This window comes from Garra rufa, chromosome 13 (assembly GCF_049309525.1).
Source record: "Garra rufa chromosome 13, GarRuf1.0, whole genome shotgun sequence".
Taxonomy (NCBI): domain Eukaryota; kingdom Metazoa; phylum Chordata; class Actinopteri; order Cypriniformes; family Cyprinidae; genus Garra; species Garra rufa.
In genome coordinates this window covers 32,617,328-32,636,125 of record NC_133373.1, presented here as the reverse complement: position 1 = coordinate 32,636,125, position 18,798 = coordinate 32,617,328, and the positions used below count along the sequence as shown (strand labels likewise).

The following is an 18,798-nucleotide window of genomic DNA, read 5'->3' as shown; positions in this document are numbered from 1 at the left end:
AGAGCTATCTCCTTGCATCATGTGGTATGTCAAAAAGCGCAGAAAGGAACAAAGCTAGATTTGACAAATCTGTAACTCATTGCTCTTTGGAGATAGGCGACCGAGTGTTGGTAAGGAACGTTAGGTTACGTGGGAAGCACAAGTTGGCAGACAAGTGGGAGTCTGAGGTGTACGTTGTAGTGAAGCAGGCAGCTGGGTTGCCGGTTTATACAGTCCGTCCGGAGAGAAAGGACAGTCCGTTGCGTACTCTTCACAGAGACCTGTTGCTTCCTTGCGGATTCTTACCATCACCTGATGTTGAAACACCTGTGCTAGGCAGATCCATTTCGAGACCTAGAACACGACATAAACCTGATGTTGCGTCAATTGATGACGATGCTCCTTCTGATTTTGAGGAAGGAAATCCGTATTGTGCGTACGATCATCCTCCAAACATGGAGACAGTGCGTTTTTCTACAGTTCATCAAATCTGTAAAGAAATAGAAACAGTGCGTGATGATTCTAATGATAATTCAGCCAAACAAACCCTTCTGAGGGGCAGAGTTTCGCAAAGAGATCAGAGTGAATACTTACCTGTTGAACTTTCCAGCGACAACTTACCTTCAGTTGATCCAGACGAGTACTTACCTGAGAATGTTCTTGAGATCCCTGCACAAAGAAACTTACCTGATGAAGGCCAAATTGAAGTTGTAGGGGGTGATCCTATTGATAAAGGAGTTGAAGTAACCGGTGTTGTTGAGAATTCAGATTTTCCTACAATAGAAACAGAGCAACTCTCAGAAGGTGAAATAGAAAGCACAGACACTCAGCCAAGACGCTCTGGTAGACAGAGAGAGAGACCAGAACGACTTACTTATTTTCAGCCAGGAAACCCCTTAATATATGTGGTTCAGTCTTTGTTTCAAGGCCTGAATTCAGCGTTTGTTAAGTCTCTTGGTGGGGATGAAGATCAGAATATCTTTCCCTTAATATCTAATGCTTTCCAGGGTGCGGTAACTAGTCAACCAAGCCGAACATGCAAAGGGACTTGCATAAATTCAGGAGGGGAGAATGTAACCCTGGTTAATTGAAGTCTACTTGAAGTGAATCATAATTTTTTTCCCAGTTGGTAACATTATATTCTTGTATTAAAAGTAAACAAAAAGCTAAGTGAAGTATTAAAGAAGATTTAAAAATTAATCAATTTAGCATATTTAGAAGATAAGTTATTAACCAATGAGAGCTCGTTGTCATTGCGCACTCTACGTGTGACGTGCATGCGCAATGATAGAGAGAAGGCGAGCAGTTGATAGAGAAGACGTGAAAGACATGATCTGAACTCCGCGATCGGATTCATAGAATTAAAAACATTAAAAAGTTTCTCTGTAACGTGTAAGGAAGATAAATTTAATTAATTCAAGCGTCGGGGCGCTGAAGAAGCCGACTGAGCAGTAATCACAGTTTTACTCGTTCGCAGACACCATTGCTGGTCACACGCGCCAGTATGGAAAAAACGCCTGCATAAGAGCAAACCTGAACATAGAGTTTACTGACGCCATTGTTGGCCATGTGCGAGTGTGTAAGAGACACGCGCCTGTGTGAGAGTTAAATCAATTTGAGAGTTCCTCGACGCCATTGTAGATCGCGTGCCTGTGTAAAAGACGTGCCTGTGTGAAAAAAAAAGCATTTGATACAGAGGCCAGGTTTTTTTTGTGTGTTTTATTTTCTCATTTTCCAATCTCAATACTACGGATTGCGACTGCTGATTTCTGTTGCATCTTGTGAACATCACATTGGATGGCGAGCCAACCACGACTGCTGTAGACGAAAAGGACGACACATCATAAAGAGGACAATATCCTTTCTTTCAACTGTCAACCTTGCTTTATAAAAGCAAGTCAGTCCCAGTCTAAAGAAGTAAGCTTCCTCTCTTGAGGGACTTAATAAAAAAAGAAAGAAACAAAAGAAAAGAACTGATCAGTACTTACAGAACATTGAACTACTAAGGGAAAGAGTTACCTGTAACTTATGTGATTGTATATGATGTCCTTCTAGGGACAGCTGTGGTATTTTGAGAGAAAAGCCAATTCTGTCATTTTCACTTTCATTTTATTTATTTTAATTTATTATTTTATTTTTTTTTATTTTTTTTTTCCTCTGAAATTTAAATGACCGGTCCGTGTATACTATTGGGGTAAAGAAGAGTGCACTCAGGGAAAGTTTTCATTAATCTTTATTGTACATTGTTGTAGGACATTGTAAATTGTTTTTTTGTTCATTCATTTCCAATTTACATCAAAAGAAACAATTACATTCAAATTTCAAATTCAACTTGTGATTGTCTGTTACTCCTTACCACAACCCGCCACCTCCCTTACGATCTCTAAAATCTTCTGAGCAATCTACTTCATCTACTTTTAGTGTAGCAAATTAATCTATTAATTGCTCCCAATTCAGTAGCCAAGTGTTACAATTACTCCTGTGGTCCCATTCAAAAATTGTCAAAATGCTTCAGCATCTCCATAAATAATCACTGAAATATATCAAAAGTAAGCTCATGTCATTATATAATCATTTAAATTAAAATAAAACAAAGGCACATAATACAAATAAAATTGTGTTAATACATTTCTAGGATTAAACAGCGCTATTTGATTATAATAGTTAATATAATAGTTTCTGATACCGTAATGATTAGGATTAGCAGTTTGTTGTGGTCCAGGGGTTGATTTATTACTTCATAATTCATGGGACGTCCATTAGTCCCATGAATATGAATGAAAAGATATAGAATTGTTTATTTCTTCTTTCTCTTTTCCACAATCTTGACAAAGTTCTGAACATCCTCTGCCAGTAACTGCGGCTCCTCCATAGCAGCAAAATGGCCCCCGCGAGCCATGGGGGTGTAAGTCTTGAGGTTATGGTATTTCTGTTTCACCCACAATTTAGGGGAGTGCATCACCTCATTGGGGAATGATGCCACAGCTGACGGAACGGAAACTGGAAGCCTATTGGGTAAAAAAGTGAAAGTAAAGTCGATTTTAAGTAAACATGACTTCCACATAAATTTCAAGCATCTTAAATGTTTTCAACATCGATAATACATTTTATTTTTTATTTTTATTCAAATAGAAACAGTCATTTTAAATTGCAATATTTTACAATATTACTGTTTGTACTTTATTTTTCATCAAATAAATATGGAAGCCCATTCCCACCACTAAATAAAAACATTAAAAAAACTATATCTTACAATTTATTTTTCTGGCAATTGCAAGTTATAAAGTCAGAATTGCGTGATATAAACTCACAATTGCGAGTTATAAAATCAGAATTATGTGATACAAACTGCCAATTCTGACTTTATTTTCAATTCTTATGATACAAACCCCGCAATTGCAAGTTATAAAGTCAGAACTGCGTGATACAAACTGCCAATTCTGACTTTTTTTTCTCAGAATTGGAATATAAACTTGCAATTCTGAGAAATAAAGTCTATTGCATGATCTAAAGTCCCAACTGCGAGTTATAAAGTCAGAATTTTGAGATATAAATTTGCAATTCTGAGAAATTAAGTCAGAATAGTGTGATAACAACTCACAATTCAGACTTTTTTTCTCCATTTGCGTGATATAAACTCACAATTGCGAGTTATAAAGTCAGATTTATCTGATACAAACTGGCAATTCTGACTTTATTTTAAATTCTTAAGACATAAACTCGCAATTGCAAGTTATAAAGTTAAAATTGCATGATACAAACTGGCAATTCTGACTTTTTTTTTCTCAGAATTGAAATATAAACTTGCAATTCTGAGAAATTAAGTCTATTGCATGATCTAAAGTCCCAACTGCGAGTTATAAAGTCAGAATTGTGAGATATAACTTGCAATTCTGAGAAATTAAGTCAGAATAGTGTGGTATTAACTCACAATTCAGACTTTTTTTCTCCATTTGCGTGATATAAACTCACAATTGCGAGTTATAAAGTCAGAATTATGTGATACAAACTGGCAATTCTGACTTATTTTTTCAATTTGCTTGATATAAACTCGCAATTGCGAGTTATGAAGTCAGAATTGCGTGATACAAACTGGCAATTCTGACTTCTCAATTTATAAACTTAGAATTGTGAGTTTATATCTTGCCATTCGGATTTTAAACAATTCTGAGTTAAGTCAGAATTGTAAGATATAAACTTGCAATTCTGAGAACATATCAGTCATTTCCCCTCAAAACTAGACTTGATAACTTGCAATTGCGAGTTTTTATCTCACAATTCTGAGAAAAAAAGTCTGAATTGCGAGTTTGTAACACACTATTATGTGAAAAAAAGTCAGAATTGTGGAATAAAAAGTCGCAATAACCTTTTTTTTTGTTCAGTGGCGGAAATGGGCTTCCATATATAAATGCATCCTTGTTTAGTATAAGAAACTTAAAGCATCAAAATATATTTTGCTGACCCCTGACAGTAGTGTACATATTTACACACAGCCTAAATACTTTTAGGAACACAGTATTGATGAGTACTAAACAGAAAATACAGCTTCACATAATGTTAATCAAAGCCTGTAGTTCTCTTACTTTGCATGGAGCTGGTTCAGGCCTTTGCTAAAATTCTCCTTATAGAAACGCATTGAGGATATAATGCATCTAGAGGTCCAGTAGATCATCACATTTGTCAGAAGATCATCAAGAGAATACTTCCTGTTGGGGAATCAACAGATTATTTAACTAAACCGACATTTCACTGACCTATCCACCTTTTTCCTTTCCATAAGAGTGGGCGCAGCCATTTGTACATTTTACGGGTTTGTCTTCTGGTCTCATCCCCGTTCATCTATTTTTAGCTGTACAAAACAGCTCATTTTGCGGCTTGATATTGCAAATTGGTGTGTCTTACCATATTATTTTAATGTATTATCTTAATTATAAACACACTGGTTTGTAGTGCAACAGCTTTACCGTTTATTCTTTATTCTTCTTGATATTTTTCTTTATAGTGGCTAATGAACTGGAAGTCTCACCCATAAGCTTACCTCTACATTAAGGAAAAAGAACTCAAAAATGACTACCTCTCCAGCCCACCATCCTCAAGCTTCTTAAAATCAGGATCAGTCCAGGTTGAAAATTTCTCCAAAATGTAGGCAGCCAAACCAACGGGAGAGTCATTCAATCCACGGCCTGTGAAATACAGTCAAGCTTCAAATCCAATTCTGTTGTTTAATAACACTAAATATATAATCCAATCAACCAATGTCACAACAAATTCTTAAAGGAATGTATTAAAAGTTGTACTCACCTGCAGTGTCAGGTTTAGTCGACTGTATGTGCATGTATCCAGACTCCCTTATTGCGTCTATTACAAGTTTTTGCATAGACGGAAAAAGACGTTTCACATCATGCTCAGTGAAGCCGAAGAGTTTGGGGAATCGGCGACCAAAAAATATAGACAACATCATTAGGAGGCCTGCTTTTCCCGGAGGAGCAAAGTTAATGTGGAGGCCTTTCACAGCACTGAGGAGAACAAAGATGAACAACAAGTCAATTGTTGAAATCTTTCAAGTACTTGAAATCTGTTTATTTCAGATTTTTTAGGGCGGCCCCCTAAAGAAGAGGCTTGGACCAAATTTGTATTCGCGAAGTCTCCGGAAAAAAAAATAGTCAGGAAGTGGCGAAGTCACGCAGTCCATGACGGACAGATTGTTAATGTCTGGTCTATGTGGTAATGTAGTACATCGGGCAGGAGATTCTAAAGCTCACCTATCATTCATCGACCTCAAATATGGCTTTTCATCTGAAATACAGTATTTAAGTAGTAGCAACTTTACATGGCAGCTCAATCTAATGTTAACCTAGAAAAATGTGTGCTATTCAAGTGTCTTTGCCGAGTGTGGAAGCAGAATAATAGTGCGTTTACTGCATGACAGATGGAGGCGCTGGTGCTCTCACAATAACAACAACACGTTGTGCTTTTGTAAAATAATGAAAGCAAACAGGATGCGCTTTCTGTCGTCTCAGTCTCTCAGCGACTTGAGCACAAAACTTCGAGACTCTGTGTATACTTGCCTTACAGACATGAGAAATGTATCTATAGAGCAGGGATCCTCAAATCTTACCCTGGAGGTCCAATGCACTGCAGAGTTTAGCTCTAACCCTAATCAAACACACCTGAGAATGCTAATCAAGGTCTTCAGGATCATTAGAGAATCACAGGTAGGTGAGTTTCATCAGGGTTGGAGCTAAACTCTGCAGCGCATTGGACCTCCAGGGTAAGATTTGAGGAACCCTGCTATAGAGAGTGAAATGTCTACTTTTAAATAAATCAATTCAAACAGAAAACAAATATTCTCAGATTATGTAATCCGTATGAAACATACATGCATATAGTTGCATCCATGATAAATCAGTTTTGCCGACTTCATCTCTTAAACCGAAAACAAAAAGAAAGCGCTAGTTTATCAATAAATTATTAAAACGTTAATGCAGTCTCCTTGCTGTTTCTCCCTAGCACATTCATAATTATTTTATCTGCCGATGTGCTGTGGCTTTTTTTGTGCGCACTTGAACGCTTATTAGGCTATGTAAGCACTTAAAGGCTCATTATTATGATTTATATGGTTTATTAATAAACGTGTGACTAATAGCCGACTAATGCTTCGAATGAATGACTACTAGTCAACCAGAAAAATCTTCGAGTCGAGAGGAGCCCTAGATTTTTTTTTATAGAAAAGCTACAATGCCATTTTGCTTCAAATTTATTGCATCTAATGTTGTAATTACTTCCCAACTTGTAAATGTGAACTTCCAAGGGAAACTTATTAGAAATGTGGATAAAGTGGAGACTTGGAGAGACATGAAGAGTCAAGAGCCACTACTTTTATACATACTTGGGGTCCAGCTGGGCCATATTAGTGGTAATAAGTGAGCCCCAGTCTCCTCCCTGAACATAGTACTGGTTGAAACCAAGCCTCTTCATCAGTTTATTGAATATGTGTGCTGCACATACACCGTCAAAACCTGTGCAAAACACATTTTGATCGTTAAAAAATGCAAAACATGAAAAATATACATGTTTGAATCTGTTAGGTTGGGTTGTTTGCCCTTTACCTTTCTTATGTGGGGCTTCTGAGAAACCATAACCAGGTATTGAGGGACAAATGATTTCGAAGGTTATGTCATCCGGATTGGATGGCTCCGTGAGTAGGGGGATGATACCATAAAACTCATAGAAGGAGCCTGGCCATCCATGTACCATCATCAGAGGCAGAGCACGGGTTCCCTCAGGCAGGTTCTTCGGTTTCACATGAACATAGTGAATATCAATACCTTTTGTTATAGAGGACAACACAACACAGAATTAAAATGGAATCAGTTGTGATGTACTACTGATGATATATGCAAAAAACATAAGCATCTCTCAGTGAAAAATATACAGTCAAACCAAAAATTATTCAGACACCAGATCAAATTTTTGATATTTTTTTACTAGTGGGTGCAGGACACTATAGTTCATTTATGTCAGTAAGGATAGCAAAATACAGTAAACTGTGACATATTATACCCAAAAATTCTTTATACAGCGGACTACCAGTAAAACTGATTAAAAAAATTATTCAGTCATTTTGACCTGACCATGTTTTGCTTAAGTGTTTTTTCTTAATTTGCTAATGCAACCTTTTTACACCACAGACTGAACAAAATTGAGCATTGCTTGGTAACTTGATAGGTGTGTTATAATAGTTGTCTGAATTTTGGTTGACTGTAATCCATTACATAACTTTCTATCAAAGTTATCTGACATTATCAAGATGAATTTGTTCTGACACAGTTTAACTTGAGTTCTTGTTATATTTTATTACCATTTTCTAAACTATAGCAAATAAACTATGATAATGTGAGAAATGTTGAAGGTGTCTGAATAAATTTTGGTTCGCCTGTAGTTTTAAAGGAATAAATATTTTTGGAAAATTTTAGCATTACATTATTTGCTTACAATTGAATTTATTCTCTGCAGTGAATGGGTGCCATCACAATGAGATTTTAAACAGCTGATAAAGACATCAAAATAATACACAATATCACTTTAGTTGATCAATTAATGTCTTGAATCGAAAAGCTTTGTGTTTGTACGAATCAAATCCTTAATGTTTTTAATTTCAAACCACTGCTTCTGTCTAAAATATGAGTCCTCTATCCATAATACGTATTTTTACAGTGAAAAAGCTGTCTAGTCTGAATCAGGAGAGAAATATGTACAGATCAAGCACTGTTTACAAGCAAAAACAGTCCAACAGTGGATTTTGAAGAACAGGGGATGAAGGAAGTTTCAATGAAGGAAGCATTACTATTGATTATGGAATGGTATTTTAGACTGGGAATGGGATTATGGATGGTTTAAAGTAAAAAAAAAAAAATATATTTATTGACAGACTAGAGTCGTGTGGATTGCTTGTGGATTATTCTGTTGTTTTTATCAGCTATATGGACTTTCATTCATATATGGAATGCTGAATAGCTCCCAAACCTTTCAAATGAAGAAACAAACTCATCTATATGAGTCTGGCCTGAGTCAATTGTCAGCTGTATTTAAAATCATTATTAAACTATTCCTTTGAGGTGCATTTACCGTTGCTCTGTGAAAGTTTGCATGATCTGTGTGAAATCTGCAATGCATTTTGTAAATCTTTTGTGTTTTTCATGCAGAATTGTGTCGGAAATTTCACTAATGTGACCACAACTTTACTATATCTTTATACTAGTCAGGGCTCACCTTCGATTTTGGTTTTGAAATGAGGATATTTGTTCAGTTTATCCACTTGCTTCTTCCAGTTAAAATCATTCCTCCAATAAGACACAACCTTCTCAAGGTATTTGGAGTTAAAGCCATAGTGAAACTGACTGTCTTCAAGAGAAGGAAAGGAGCGGGTCTGATCTAGCCTGCGGTGCAGATCCTAAGAAATATAAAGGAGCTTTTGCTAAAGACAAAATACCAAAAAGTATTTCCACTGAAACAACTATGTGAAATGTTATTGAGATTTACCTCAATCTCTTCTGCAGTTGTCTCAACTTTAAAAGGGCGGATGCTGTCATCCTCGGGTCCTTGGGGACAAGCTCCCACACCCCACCACCCATCCTGAGTTTTCAGGACAGTCTTTCTCTTCTTCAGGAATACCCAGGCTACCACCGCTCCGAGCCCCAACGCCACTGCCAACTCTGTGTACATAGTTTAGGGCCCTGGAATGAAGCAAATAACATTTTTATCTCTTTGGTGTAAGCTGAGTGTCTTTCTCAAGGGATAAATGGCGACTGCTCACGGATTGCAGAGTTTGAACCTGCAACCTTTCATACAACCACTAGGCAATGTGCTTTTAATGCACGCATGCATGCAAGAGAATGGAGCAAAGGTTTATTGTTGCACAACATTACCAGCACTGGGATTAGAATGGTCAAAGCTCTGTAGTTACAACATTTGGGGGATAATGCATGACAAAGCTCTTCTCTGTCTAACTCCCAATGCAGACTAAATACCCTGTAAACAGGAATGTCAAAATGTGGGCTGTTCTAATTATGAATTATTTACAAAATAAAGATCAAAATAGACAACCTCATCTGACATATTACCTTTTCTGCACAAACAACTGATATACACAGTTTTAACTATCTGAATAAATAATTTATTCTAAGAGGCTAAAGAATTTTAGTGGAATTTTAGTAAGAGCCTAAGCAACTTTTCAGTTCGGTGAACCACCAAGCAGTTAACATAACCTGCACAGAAGTTACTTTTTAATTGCATTTACCTTAACAAACTTATTATTGTTGAACGAATAAGTTGTTGCATAACCAGTGATTTGACAGTCATAATTGTACATGTATAGATCGAGCCATACAAACACGCTAACCGATTGATATGCTGTTGCTTATTATTCTGTTGCTGTTGAGATTAATAATAATTGACAGTCTAGGTAAAATCTGCAAAAACGCCATGGTTAATAATGCCAGACATGAAGCACACTCACCTCAATAAGTAGCAAAGTAACGCTGCGATCGTTTAGCACCAAGACGCAGTAACACACCCCCAATGCACCATGGGAAATGTAGTCACATAATGGTCACAATATAGTCAGGCGCTGCGCACGCTACCTTTTATTGTGAAAAGCAGTTTTGTTCTGTTATGTAATATTCGTTTACTTCTTTCAAAAAATAGTGGTGGTTTTATTGTGTTACAAAATAAATGCACACCAAGCAAACGTTTTCACATTTCACAAATTTGCATTGTGATTGTTGTAGTTAGGTAATAGCCTTTCGCAATAAAAACGTTCAAGAAATCAGTTAGGTAATAACCTTTTACAATAAAAACGTTCTAGAAATCAAAATAGTACAACTGTGTCCAAAAATAAAGCTTTTTTTTATTGCACCTAAGTAAACAATTTATATTTGTATGCCTGACTGGAACAGCGCCCGCTCAGGGAGACTGACAGGAGGGCGGGTTTTCTGAGGTAAAACACTTATGATTCACTACGATTTATATCAGTTACTTTTGTTAAACGTACTCACAAAATATGTCAATAATGGTGGTATAGCGTGCCGTGTACTGAGTGGTTGTGCTATCAATGTTTTACCACAGCAGCTGTACATCCTGACAAGATTTTGCCCGCCTGAGGAACCCATGTTGCTACTTTAAACATGGCAGTTTAAGGGCATAAAGTTACTGGAAAGTCATCTAAGCAGGTAGGCCAGATTTCCTGTGAATAATAAATTGTATCTATTAACCAATACAGACATTTCAATAGATATAAAACCAAAGTTTTAAAGGAAAAGTTTACCAAAAAATACAAATTCTGTCATTAATTATTCACCCTCATGTTGTTCCAAACCTGTAAGGCCTTTCGTTCATCATCAAAACACAAAATAACTCTTATAGCAAGAGTCCTACCATGGTCAAATCACACAGACTGTCCCAGGAGTGAAAAAAATATTGAATAAACTAAGTCATTATTTTCAATTTCTTTGAGCACAAAAAGTAATCTCATAGCTTCATAAAATATGGAGTATTTTAATGATGTCTTTACTAAGTTTTTGGGGCTTGATCTAGGTAGTTGTGTTGCTGTCTATGCAGGCTCAAAATATAGCCAAAATAGCCTTCATTTTTGTTCTGAAGATGAACCATCCTTTTAAATTGTTTAAAAACTAGTTTACAATTTCTAAAACATCGAGTAGTTTCAGTTTTTTATAAAACTGACACCCTTCAGTCCACAACCATCTTAAGAAAAAGTGTTTTTGGACAGAAGCATATGTAGACCACAAAACCAGCCATAAGGGTCAAAATTTTTAAAATTAGACAATATTTGGTTGAGATACAACTACTTGAAAATAGGGCTGCAACTAACGACTATTTTAATAGTCGACTAGTCACCGACTATTGAAACGATTAGTCGACTAATCGGATAATTATTCAATTTTTCTCAAATTTAGCATGAGATTGCTTTAATTATGTGGAAAATTATAGTAAACACAAGAAAGAAGGGGGTACTTCAATGAAAAATGCATATTTTGCTGCTGATAGGCCAATTCATACTAAAAGTAAATAAAAATGCCCTGTCTAAAACCAATTAGGCACAGTGCTCGGTCAGTACAGACATAAATGCATAAATTAAGAAACTCTATAATTTTTTTAATGGACAGGCACATTTGTTTTATAAGAAAAAATAAATTAAAATCAAGTAAACATTTTCTTCCTGTAAACCATCAGCAGCAATAAAACAGTAAACAAAAATGTATATCCAAAACAAAACGTATTGGCTTTCAAGTTATTTAAATCTTACCGAGGCCAGCCAAACTCCGTTTCATTCAACTGTCCGACGTGCTTTCTCTTTAAATGATCGTGCATCACAAAGGTGCTGCCCTGATGCGCAAGGACTGCTTTACAAACCATGCAGGTAATATTTTAATTCGCCGTAGCAGGCTAAAATGCTCCCAAACTTTACGCCTGTTTCATACATACTCAGTCTGCAGTGCGTCTACAGTCCGTGTGCGTTACGTATGCGGTGCAGAAGAAGCACAGACTCGTTTTGCTTTCACACAGAATGCGTTTGCAGTCCGTACATTGTGAACGTTCTAATCCGTTAACATGGGTGCGGAAAAAAAAAAAACGCACTGCAGACGGAGTATGTGTGAAACGGGCGTGTTTTGGTACGCGCAGCTGCTGCGTTGGACGCCGCCATTTCTGTATGTTATCGCTCAGCATAGAAGCTGCGTATGTGCGATTCTCGGCAGAAAGATGCCTCACTCGGTTGTCTGGCGACAACATCGACAATGAAATTCATTGTCGACTATTTCTATTATCGATTTTTGTCGACAACGTCGACGAATCGTTGCAGCCCTACTTGAAAATCTAGAATCTTAGGGTGCAAGAAAATGAAAATATTGGGAAAATCACCTTGTCCAAATTAAGTTCTTCTTAGCAATGCATATTACTAATCAAATTAAGTTTGAATAAATATTTCAAAAAAAAAAAAAAAAAAAAGTACAAAATATCTTCATGGAACATGATCCTTACTTAATATCCTAATAATTTTTGTCATGAAAGAAAATCTAATTATTTTGACCTAGTGTATTTTTTGCTACTTAGACTGGTTTTGTGGTCCAGGGTCACATATATACACTTCACTTTTTTTTTTAATGACCCTTAAAGACACTCATTAAAAGTATATTGACAGTAATGCTTGTAAAGTAAAATGAAATAAGAAAACAAAACATTTATTTAGGTTCATTGTACATCATGCATAGATATACAAACTTCAGGACTGGGTTTTTATCGTAATCTAAGAAATAAAGAAGGTCCTGCTTAAAAATGTCGCAGTTAAAACTTTCTCCAAACATTAAATAATAGGCAGACCAAATGAAAACGGCTATATAACCATTACTATGTTGTCCGACCTCCAAACAGGAACATAAAAATCAGCCTCTTGTAGGATGTTCTCGCTGCTTGCTCTCCAAACGAGCATTGAATCTTGAACATTCTCAGTATATAGTCAATAAACATCAACCAAACTTCATCTCCATCCTCCTGTAGATCCATCTCTTTTCATTGTCAGTCAGATTGTGTAACAAACAACTGTCCAATCCCAACAGATCCTTTGATTCATTCAATCCGTTTCCATAGCTCCACTGTGGGACTCTTTGGAGACCATTAATCTCATCAACTTCCCATGCAGTTTCTCAATCTTCTTTACATCTTGGGCCTGGTCAGTTTTGTACTGCAAACACTGAAAGAAAACAGAGTAAATATAACATGATCTACATAGAACCAAGAAAAAAAGCCCATTTAAAAACACAAAACTTACCACAGTATCATCTGTGACTTTCATGCAAAGGTTTCCATCACAGTGTCGATATTTCAAAACCACCCTGACCTGAATAAACAACATTAACAAGACAGTTAAAGTACATCAGTACGGTTCAGGCTTGAATACTACTTCATTTCTCTGCCTGACAGTTACGTTTAGAAGCATACAAGCACATATACATTATATAATATGTTTTACACACCGACGACATGGCGAATTTACTCTACAATACATTTTCATAACTTTGATAAGTTGCCGTTTGACTGTAAAATACATGAACATGAGCTGTGCTTGTAGCTAGTAGCATCAAACTAAAAGGGTTGTTTATCATTTACCTTCATCGGGTCCGTCAAATAAAGTTTTTCTGCAGCTCGAGCAAACTCTTCCCACGTCTGATAATAAGGCATGATGTAATAAACACTAAATATAGGGTATTTATTAAATATTTTAGCGGCGTAACAAAATACAGCTGTTTGAAGCAAAACCCAGGTGGCATAAAATATGGCCACCTTTAGTCGTGGAAAAACGCACTATGATTGGTCGGCAGCTGAACGCGCCAATAGAAAACGTGCACACTGAAGTGTACACACTACGTAGTGTACGTGTCGGATTTGTGGATCGTGATTGGTTCAGAGGAAACCAGTGTGAAATGAGTTGAAAAGAGGGCGGAACTTAGCTGCTGCGTTGTCACGTGGTTCTTGTTTCGTTTTGCAGCGCTGGCCAACGTAGGTCAATCATAGTTGTTTGTGATGATTGTATTTAAAATCACTTTGTAGTAATTGCTTAATCGGAGTTTAATACCTATGTTAGTTACATATCCATTAGGATAACTTTTTTAATCATTTTTTTAAGATTACGCGCTCTAGCTACAACTGCTTCCAGTAAGACTCAAAACGTCCTGCGGATTTGAATGCAGCTCAGGAGATGATTTTCAGCGGCTTTTTAAGCCTCGGTGCGCTCCCTGCTGGTACACAACTTTGTGTCTCGTCCTATCCGTAATCCTAGCTACAAACTTGTCCGTAAATGTCCGGTTTTAAAGAGAGTATTAAGAACCACTATATGGGCCATTGTACAGAATTGGTGAAAAGTCAGAGTTAGAAACATCTTTAAAAATGTGTATTTTTCCACAAATTGTTTATGTATGCAAATTATATAATATCCAAGGTGTACATTTCTAGTAATTGTGCAGTTAATTCTCATATTGTATTGTCAGAAAGTTTTGGAATATTTGTCTTCTCCCCAAATTTGTCAGTAAAAGTGTTCAGAGGTAAACTATTAACAATTACAATTTTAACAACATTACAAGTGTAATTTATGAGATTTGTTGTATCTTGAATCCAAATTTTCTTTGTTAAAGGCATAAAGTTGATCATACTGATTTCAAAGTTAAGGATTCATTAGTTAGAAGAGGCAGAAGCCATAGAAGTCAAAGAAAAAGTCAAAGAGGCAGAAGCCATAGAAGAAGTTAAAGAAGTAGAAGTCGATGGGAAAAAACGAAGAAATAGAAGTCAAAGAAATAGTTGAAGAGGCAGAAGCCATAGAAGAAGTTGAAGAAAAAGTTGAAGAGGCAGAAGCCATAGAAGAAGTCAAAGTAGAAGTCGAAGAAAAAGGTCGAAGAGGCAGAAGCATTAGAAGAAGTAGAAGAGGCAGAAGCCATAGAAGAAGTCAAAGAAGTAGAAGTTGAAGAAAAAGTCAAAGGGGCAGAAGCCAAAAGTTGAAGAGGTAGAAGTGGAAGAAAAAGTCAAAGAGGCAGAACTCTTAGAAAAAGTCGAAGAAGTAGAAGTCAAAGAGGCAGAAGCCATAAAAGAAGTCGAAGAAGTAGAAGAAAAAGTCAAAGAGGCAGAAGCCATAGAAAAAAGTCGAAGAAGTAGAAGTCGAAGAAAAGTCGAAGAGGCAGAAGCCACAGAAGAAGTAAAAAATGTAGAAGTCAATGAAGTTGAAGTCGAAGAGGCAGAAGCCATAGAAGAAGTAAGAAGTTGAAGAAAAAGTCGAAGAGGCAGAAGCCATAGAAAAATCGAAGAAGTAGAAGTCGACACATGTAGCGTAATGACAATAAAGCTCGACTTGACTTGACTTGACTTGTTTGAATATACATTCAACGAAACATAACATCGTGGATATTAACTCAGTATACTTGACTGCACATTTTCAGTTTTGACAGTAATGTTTTGGTAGTGACCACATCACATTACAGAATTTTAACTCGCATACTAAAAACACTACTGAAACAGTCATTTCAATCAATTTGTTTATTTAGATACTTTTGGGTCCAGCTCAAAGATGCTAATCAGTACATGCTTAGCTAGCACAGTTCTGAACAGTCGTAAACATATAACAACTGAATGTTATGGAATAACTCCCGAAAAGTGTGCTTAATTGAAGAAAAATTATGTTTAGTGGTTCAAGTTACACACAGATTTTCAGACTTTCCAACAAATTTTTACCTCAAAATGATGGGATCTATCTATTCACCATGTAGCTATGAGAGAGAGTGATACATAAATATTTCCTGATCAAATATGTAGGGGTGTATAGTTAAAATAAGTCTCAGCTAAAGGACTAAAACATACACTGTTTCAGTAGTGACGTGAAAATGCGGGACACTTTTTTTTTTTTTTTACATAAAGTTTACAAAAAAATAATATATTTTTTAAAACTTCACTTTTTTTACTAAATCAAAATTATATTTTTAATAACAACAATAAAAAAAGAGCAACAATTATTTCAATATAATTTCATAAGTGTGACCCGATATTATATTCATCACTGAAACAGAGCGTGGTTGTCTCGAAATGCAATATTTAAGCAAACTCTAGATCAGGGGTTTTCAACTCTGGCCCTCGAGGTCCACTTTCCTGCAGAGTTTAGCTCCAACCTTGATCAAACTCACCTGCCTGTAACTTTCTAGTGACCCTGAAGGCCTTGATTAGTTTGTTCAGCTGTGTTTGATTAGGGTTGAAGCTAAGGCCAGAGTTGAGAAACCCAGCTCTAGATGGTTGTTCTTTTTAAAACTGCTTAGAAATGACACCTGACCTAAAAGTGCATTGCAGAGAAACGCTGTATTAACCAATAAAATGCTCTAAAAAGCAACACCTTGCCTGCGGGACGGAGACAACTACACGGATCCACAAGAATGTTTTGTTCAGATAAGCGGTGTGCACCAGTAGATGGCAGTGTAGACTTTTTCAAAGTTGCATTTAACACACAATTTTGAAATCGTATTCCGAATGATATCCCTTTCGTTTTGCCCTCACTCCTATACCCAAACCATATATATATACCCATCTAAGTAACTCAGTTCAGATTTGGAGATGCATGAGTGACAGTGGTATTCAATCTAGTTACTGAGATGTGGGGGTTTAACCCTACTCAAGTCACAAGTTTTGAACACTTGTGATGAACCATCACCCCTTATCTCTGCCATCAAAGCAAGCACACCATTGGCTGTCTTTATGAACAAATGAAAGTAGATAATCAGATGACATACACGTTTTAAGCATCTTAATATAGTGAAGGCTTAAACAAATATTATCAAATGCACTATATACACTACCAGTCAAAAGTTTTTGGACAGTTTTTAATGTTTGAAAGAAGTCTCTTCTGCTCACCAAGTCTGCATTTATTTGATCCAAAGCACAGCAAAAGTAAAACAGTAAAATTCTGAAATATTTTTACTCTTTAAAATAACTTCCTATTTGAATAGATTGTAAAATGTAATTTATTCTTGTGATTTCAAAGCTAATTTTTGAAATTTTTGAAATAATTACTCCAGTCACACGACCCTTCAGAAATCATTCTGATATTCTGATTTGCTGCTCAAAAATGTATTAATATTATGTTGAAAACAACTGAATAGAATTTTTCAGGTTTATTTAATGAATAGAAAGCTCAGAATAACAACATTTATCTAAAATAGAAATCTTATATAACATGTTAAATGTCTTTATCATCTCTTTTGATCAGTTTAAAGGATCCTTGCATATTAGAATGATTTCTGAAGGATGAAGGAAAACGATTTATTGCCATTTACAATAGTATAAATGTTAATATTTAGCTTATGCTGATTTTCATTTTCATAGATATTACATATCTGTCTAAAAACAGACAATTTAGCATATGGGGGCGTGGCCTGTGCGTGTCTTGCGTGGTGACGTAGCCCAGTAAAGCTCTGCGTCGCTGCTGTGGCTGTAGAAGGGGATCCCAGCGGCACGTTGCCGCTATTAGAAGATCAGGCGCTTGCAAGACCAAACAGAGAATTACGTTCTCACTTACATTTTTTTCTTGTGCTGCAGCATCCACACAAGCGGTGCAATGCGGTAGATCATGTAGACCGAGTTCTTTTTTTATTTACTTTCATTTTTATTTTTTTACTTTGCGGGATACAAACTCTCTCCGGTCCTGCGGCGTTTCATTCATATCGTTTGTGATCAAGTGCGAACTTTGCAAACTCTCTGCAATTATATAACACCGAACATATAGCGCGGAAATCACCATGAGGTAAGAAAAATCTTTAATCTCAACCCACAGGCTTCCAATATTGTCATAAATAGAGAGAAAGAGAGCTGAAAATGTTCTAACGTTACTTGCGGTATTTGCGCACTGCCTATAAATAATTCATAAACAAACTGTTGTTTTTAAATTAATTCGATTTGTTATATAGATCATCTTCGCATTAGTCTTGAAATTGCTAGCATTGTTAAAATTAATCGTTCAAATTATCACGGCTAAACTGACCAATTAGTGAAATCGTTTTAAGCTCTCCTTCATTCTTGTGTTATACTTCATATGGGGTGTGAGGAAAAGACATGCATACTCATACGTGCATTTCAGTTTGAACAATCATGTAAAAAGGCAAATGCTGCAATGCACTAAACTCTTGGTTTGTTTAGGATGCATTATATAAGCATAGTTGAGTTTATGTGACAGCTTTGACACTTTTGTTCATGTTATAAAGAGAATGAATGTGTTTTTACACTAATGTACACTAGACTGTTTGCTAATAAGTGGTTGATTCAATATTGGATTCATTGCATTACATTGTGTTTGTAGGCATGTTCCAAGTGTCTGGTGGTCTTGTGAAGAGCATGTGTTAAAATGTTCAAGCCTTGCTTTGATTATCAGAATCACTAAGTATTTCCTCCCACACTCCCGCTGAAGACACATGAAGAAAGAGCCAGCTGTTGGCAGCCTTCAGCAGCAACGAGCTGCCCTTAAAGCAGAGTTTGGATGGTGTGACATAACCTTCCCCTTAGGTTTAGATTAATCTCTTCTGTATTATTTGGCCTGTCTTCCCACGAACCGCGGTGTTGCATAGTAAAGCACCTCAGATGTACGTGGGTTGCCTCTTGTGTCAAAAACAGGATTGTCTCTCGCTCGGGAGGGCGATTGAGCGGAGGCGAATGTTCGTGTTTGTTAGCCGTAACAGGTGTGGTTTGTGTGATTTTTAGACCCAGGCTGTTCCCTCTTACTCA

At 36.4% G+C, this 18,798-nt stretch overlaps 3 protein-coding genes across 3 annotated transcripts in view; 1 reads left to right on the top strand and 2 right to left on the bottom strand.

Moving 5' to 3' along the window:
- Positions 1-2,457: 2,457 nt before the first annotated feature.
- ephx1 (epoxide hydrolase 1, microsomal (xenobiotic)) lies at positions 2,458-10,060 on the bottom strand. The gene is made up of 9 exons (XM_073816759.1): positions 9,998-10,060; positions 9,022-9,215; positions 8,752-8,932; positions 7,089-7,307; positions 6,869-6,998; positions 5,281-5,495; positions 5,054-5,162; positions 4,563-4,685; positions 2,458-2,987 (listed from the first exon to the last, which is right to left on the bottom strand). The coding sequence occupies exons 2-9, from the start codon at positions 9,202-9,204 to the stop codon at positions 2,777-2,779; spliced, it is 1,371 nt and encodes a 456-aa protein (XP_073672860.1). The 5' UTR covers positions 9,205-9,215; positions 9,998-10,060; the 3' UTR covers positions 2,458-2,776.
- Positions 10,061-12,721: 2,661 nt separating this feature from the next.
- Positions 12,722-13,824, bottom strand: srp9 (signal recognition particle 9). The gene is made up of 3 exons (XM_073817051.1): positions 13,663-13,824; positions 13,325-13,393; positions 12,722-13,246 (listed from the first exon to the last, which is right to left on the bottom strand). The coding sequence occupies exons 1-3, from the start codon at positions 13,732-13,734 to the stop codon at positions 13,127-13,129; spliced, it is 261 nt and encodes an 86-aa protein (XP_073673152.1). The 5' UTR covers positions 13,735-13,824; the 3' UTR covers positions 12,722-13,126.
- A 3,757-nt stretch (positions 13,825-17,581) lies between these two features.
- Positions 17,582-18,798, top strand: part of enah (ENAH actin regulator) — a 132,794-nt gene continuing 131,577 nt past the window's right edge. Inside the window, exon 1 of the mRNA XM_073853152.1 lies at positions 17,582-17,824. Coding sequence (XP_073709253.1) covers positions 17,820-17,824 — 5 coding nt within the window. The 5' untranslated portion in view covers positions 17,582-17,819. The remainder of the gene's footprint in view (positions 17,825-18,798) is intronic.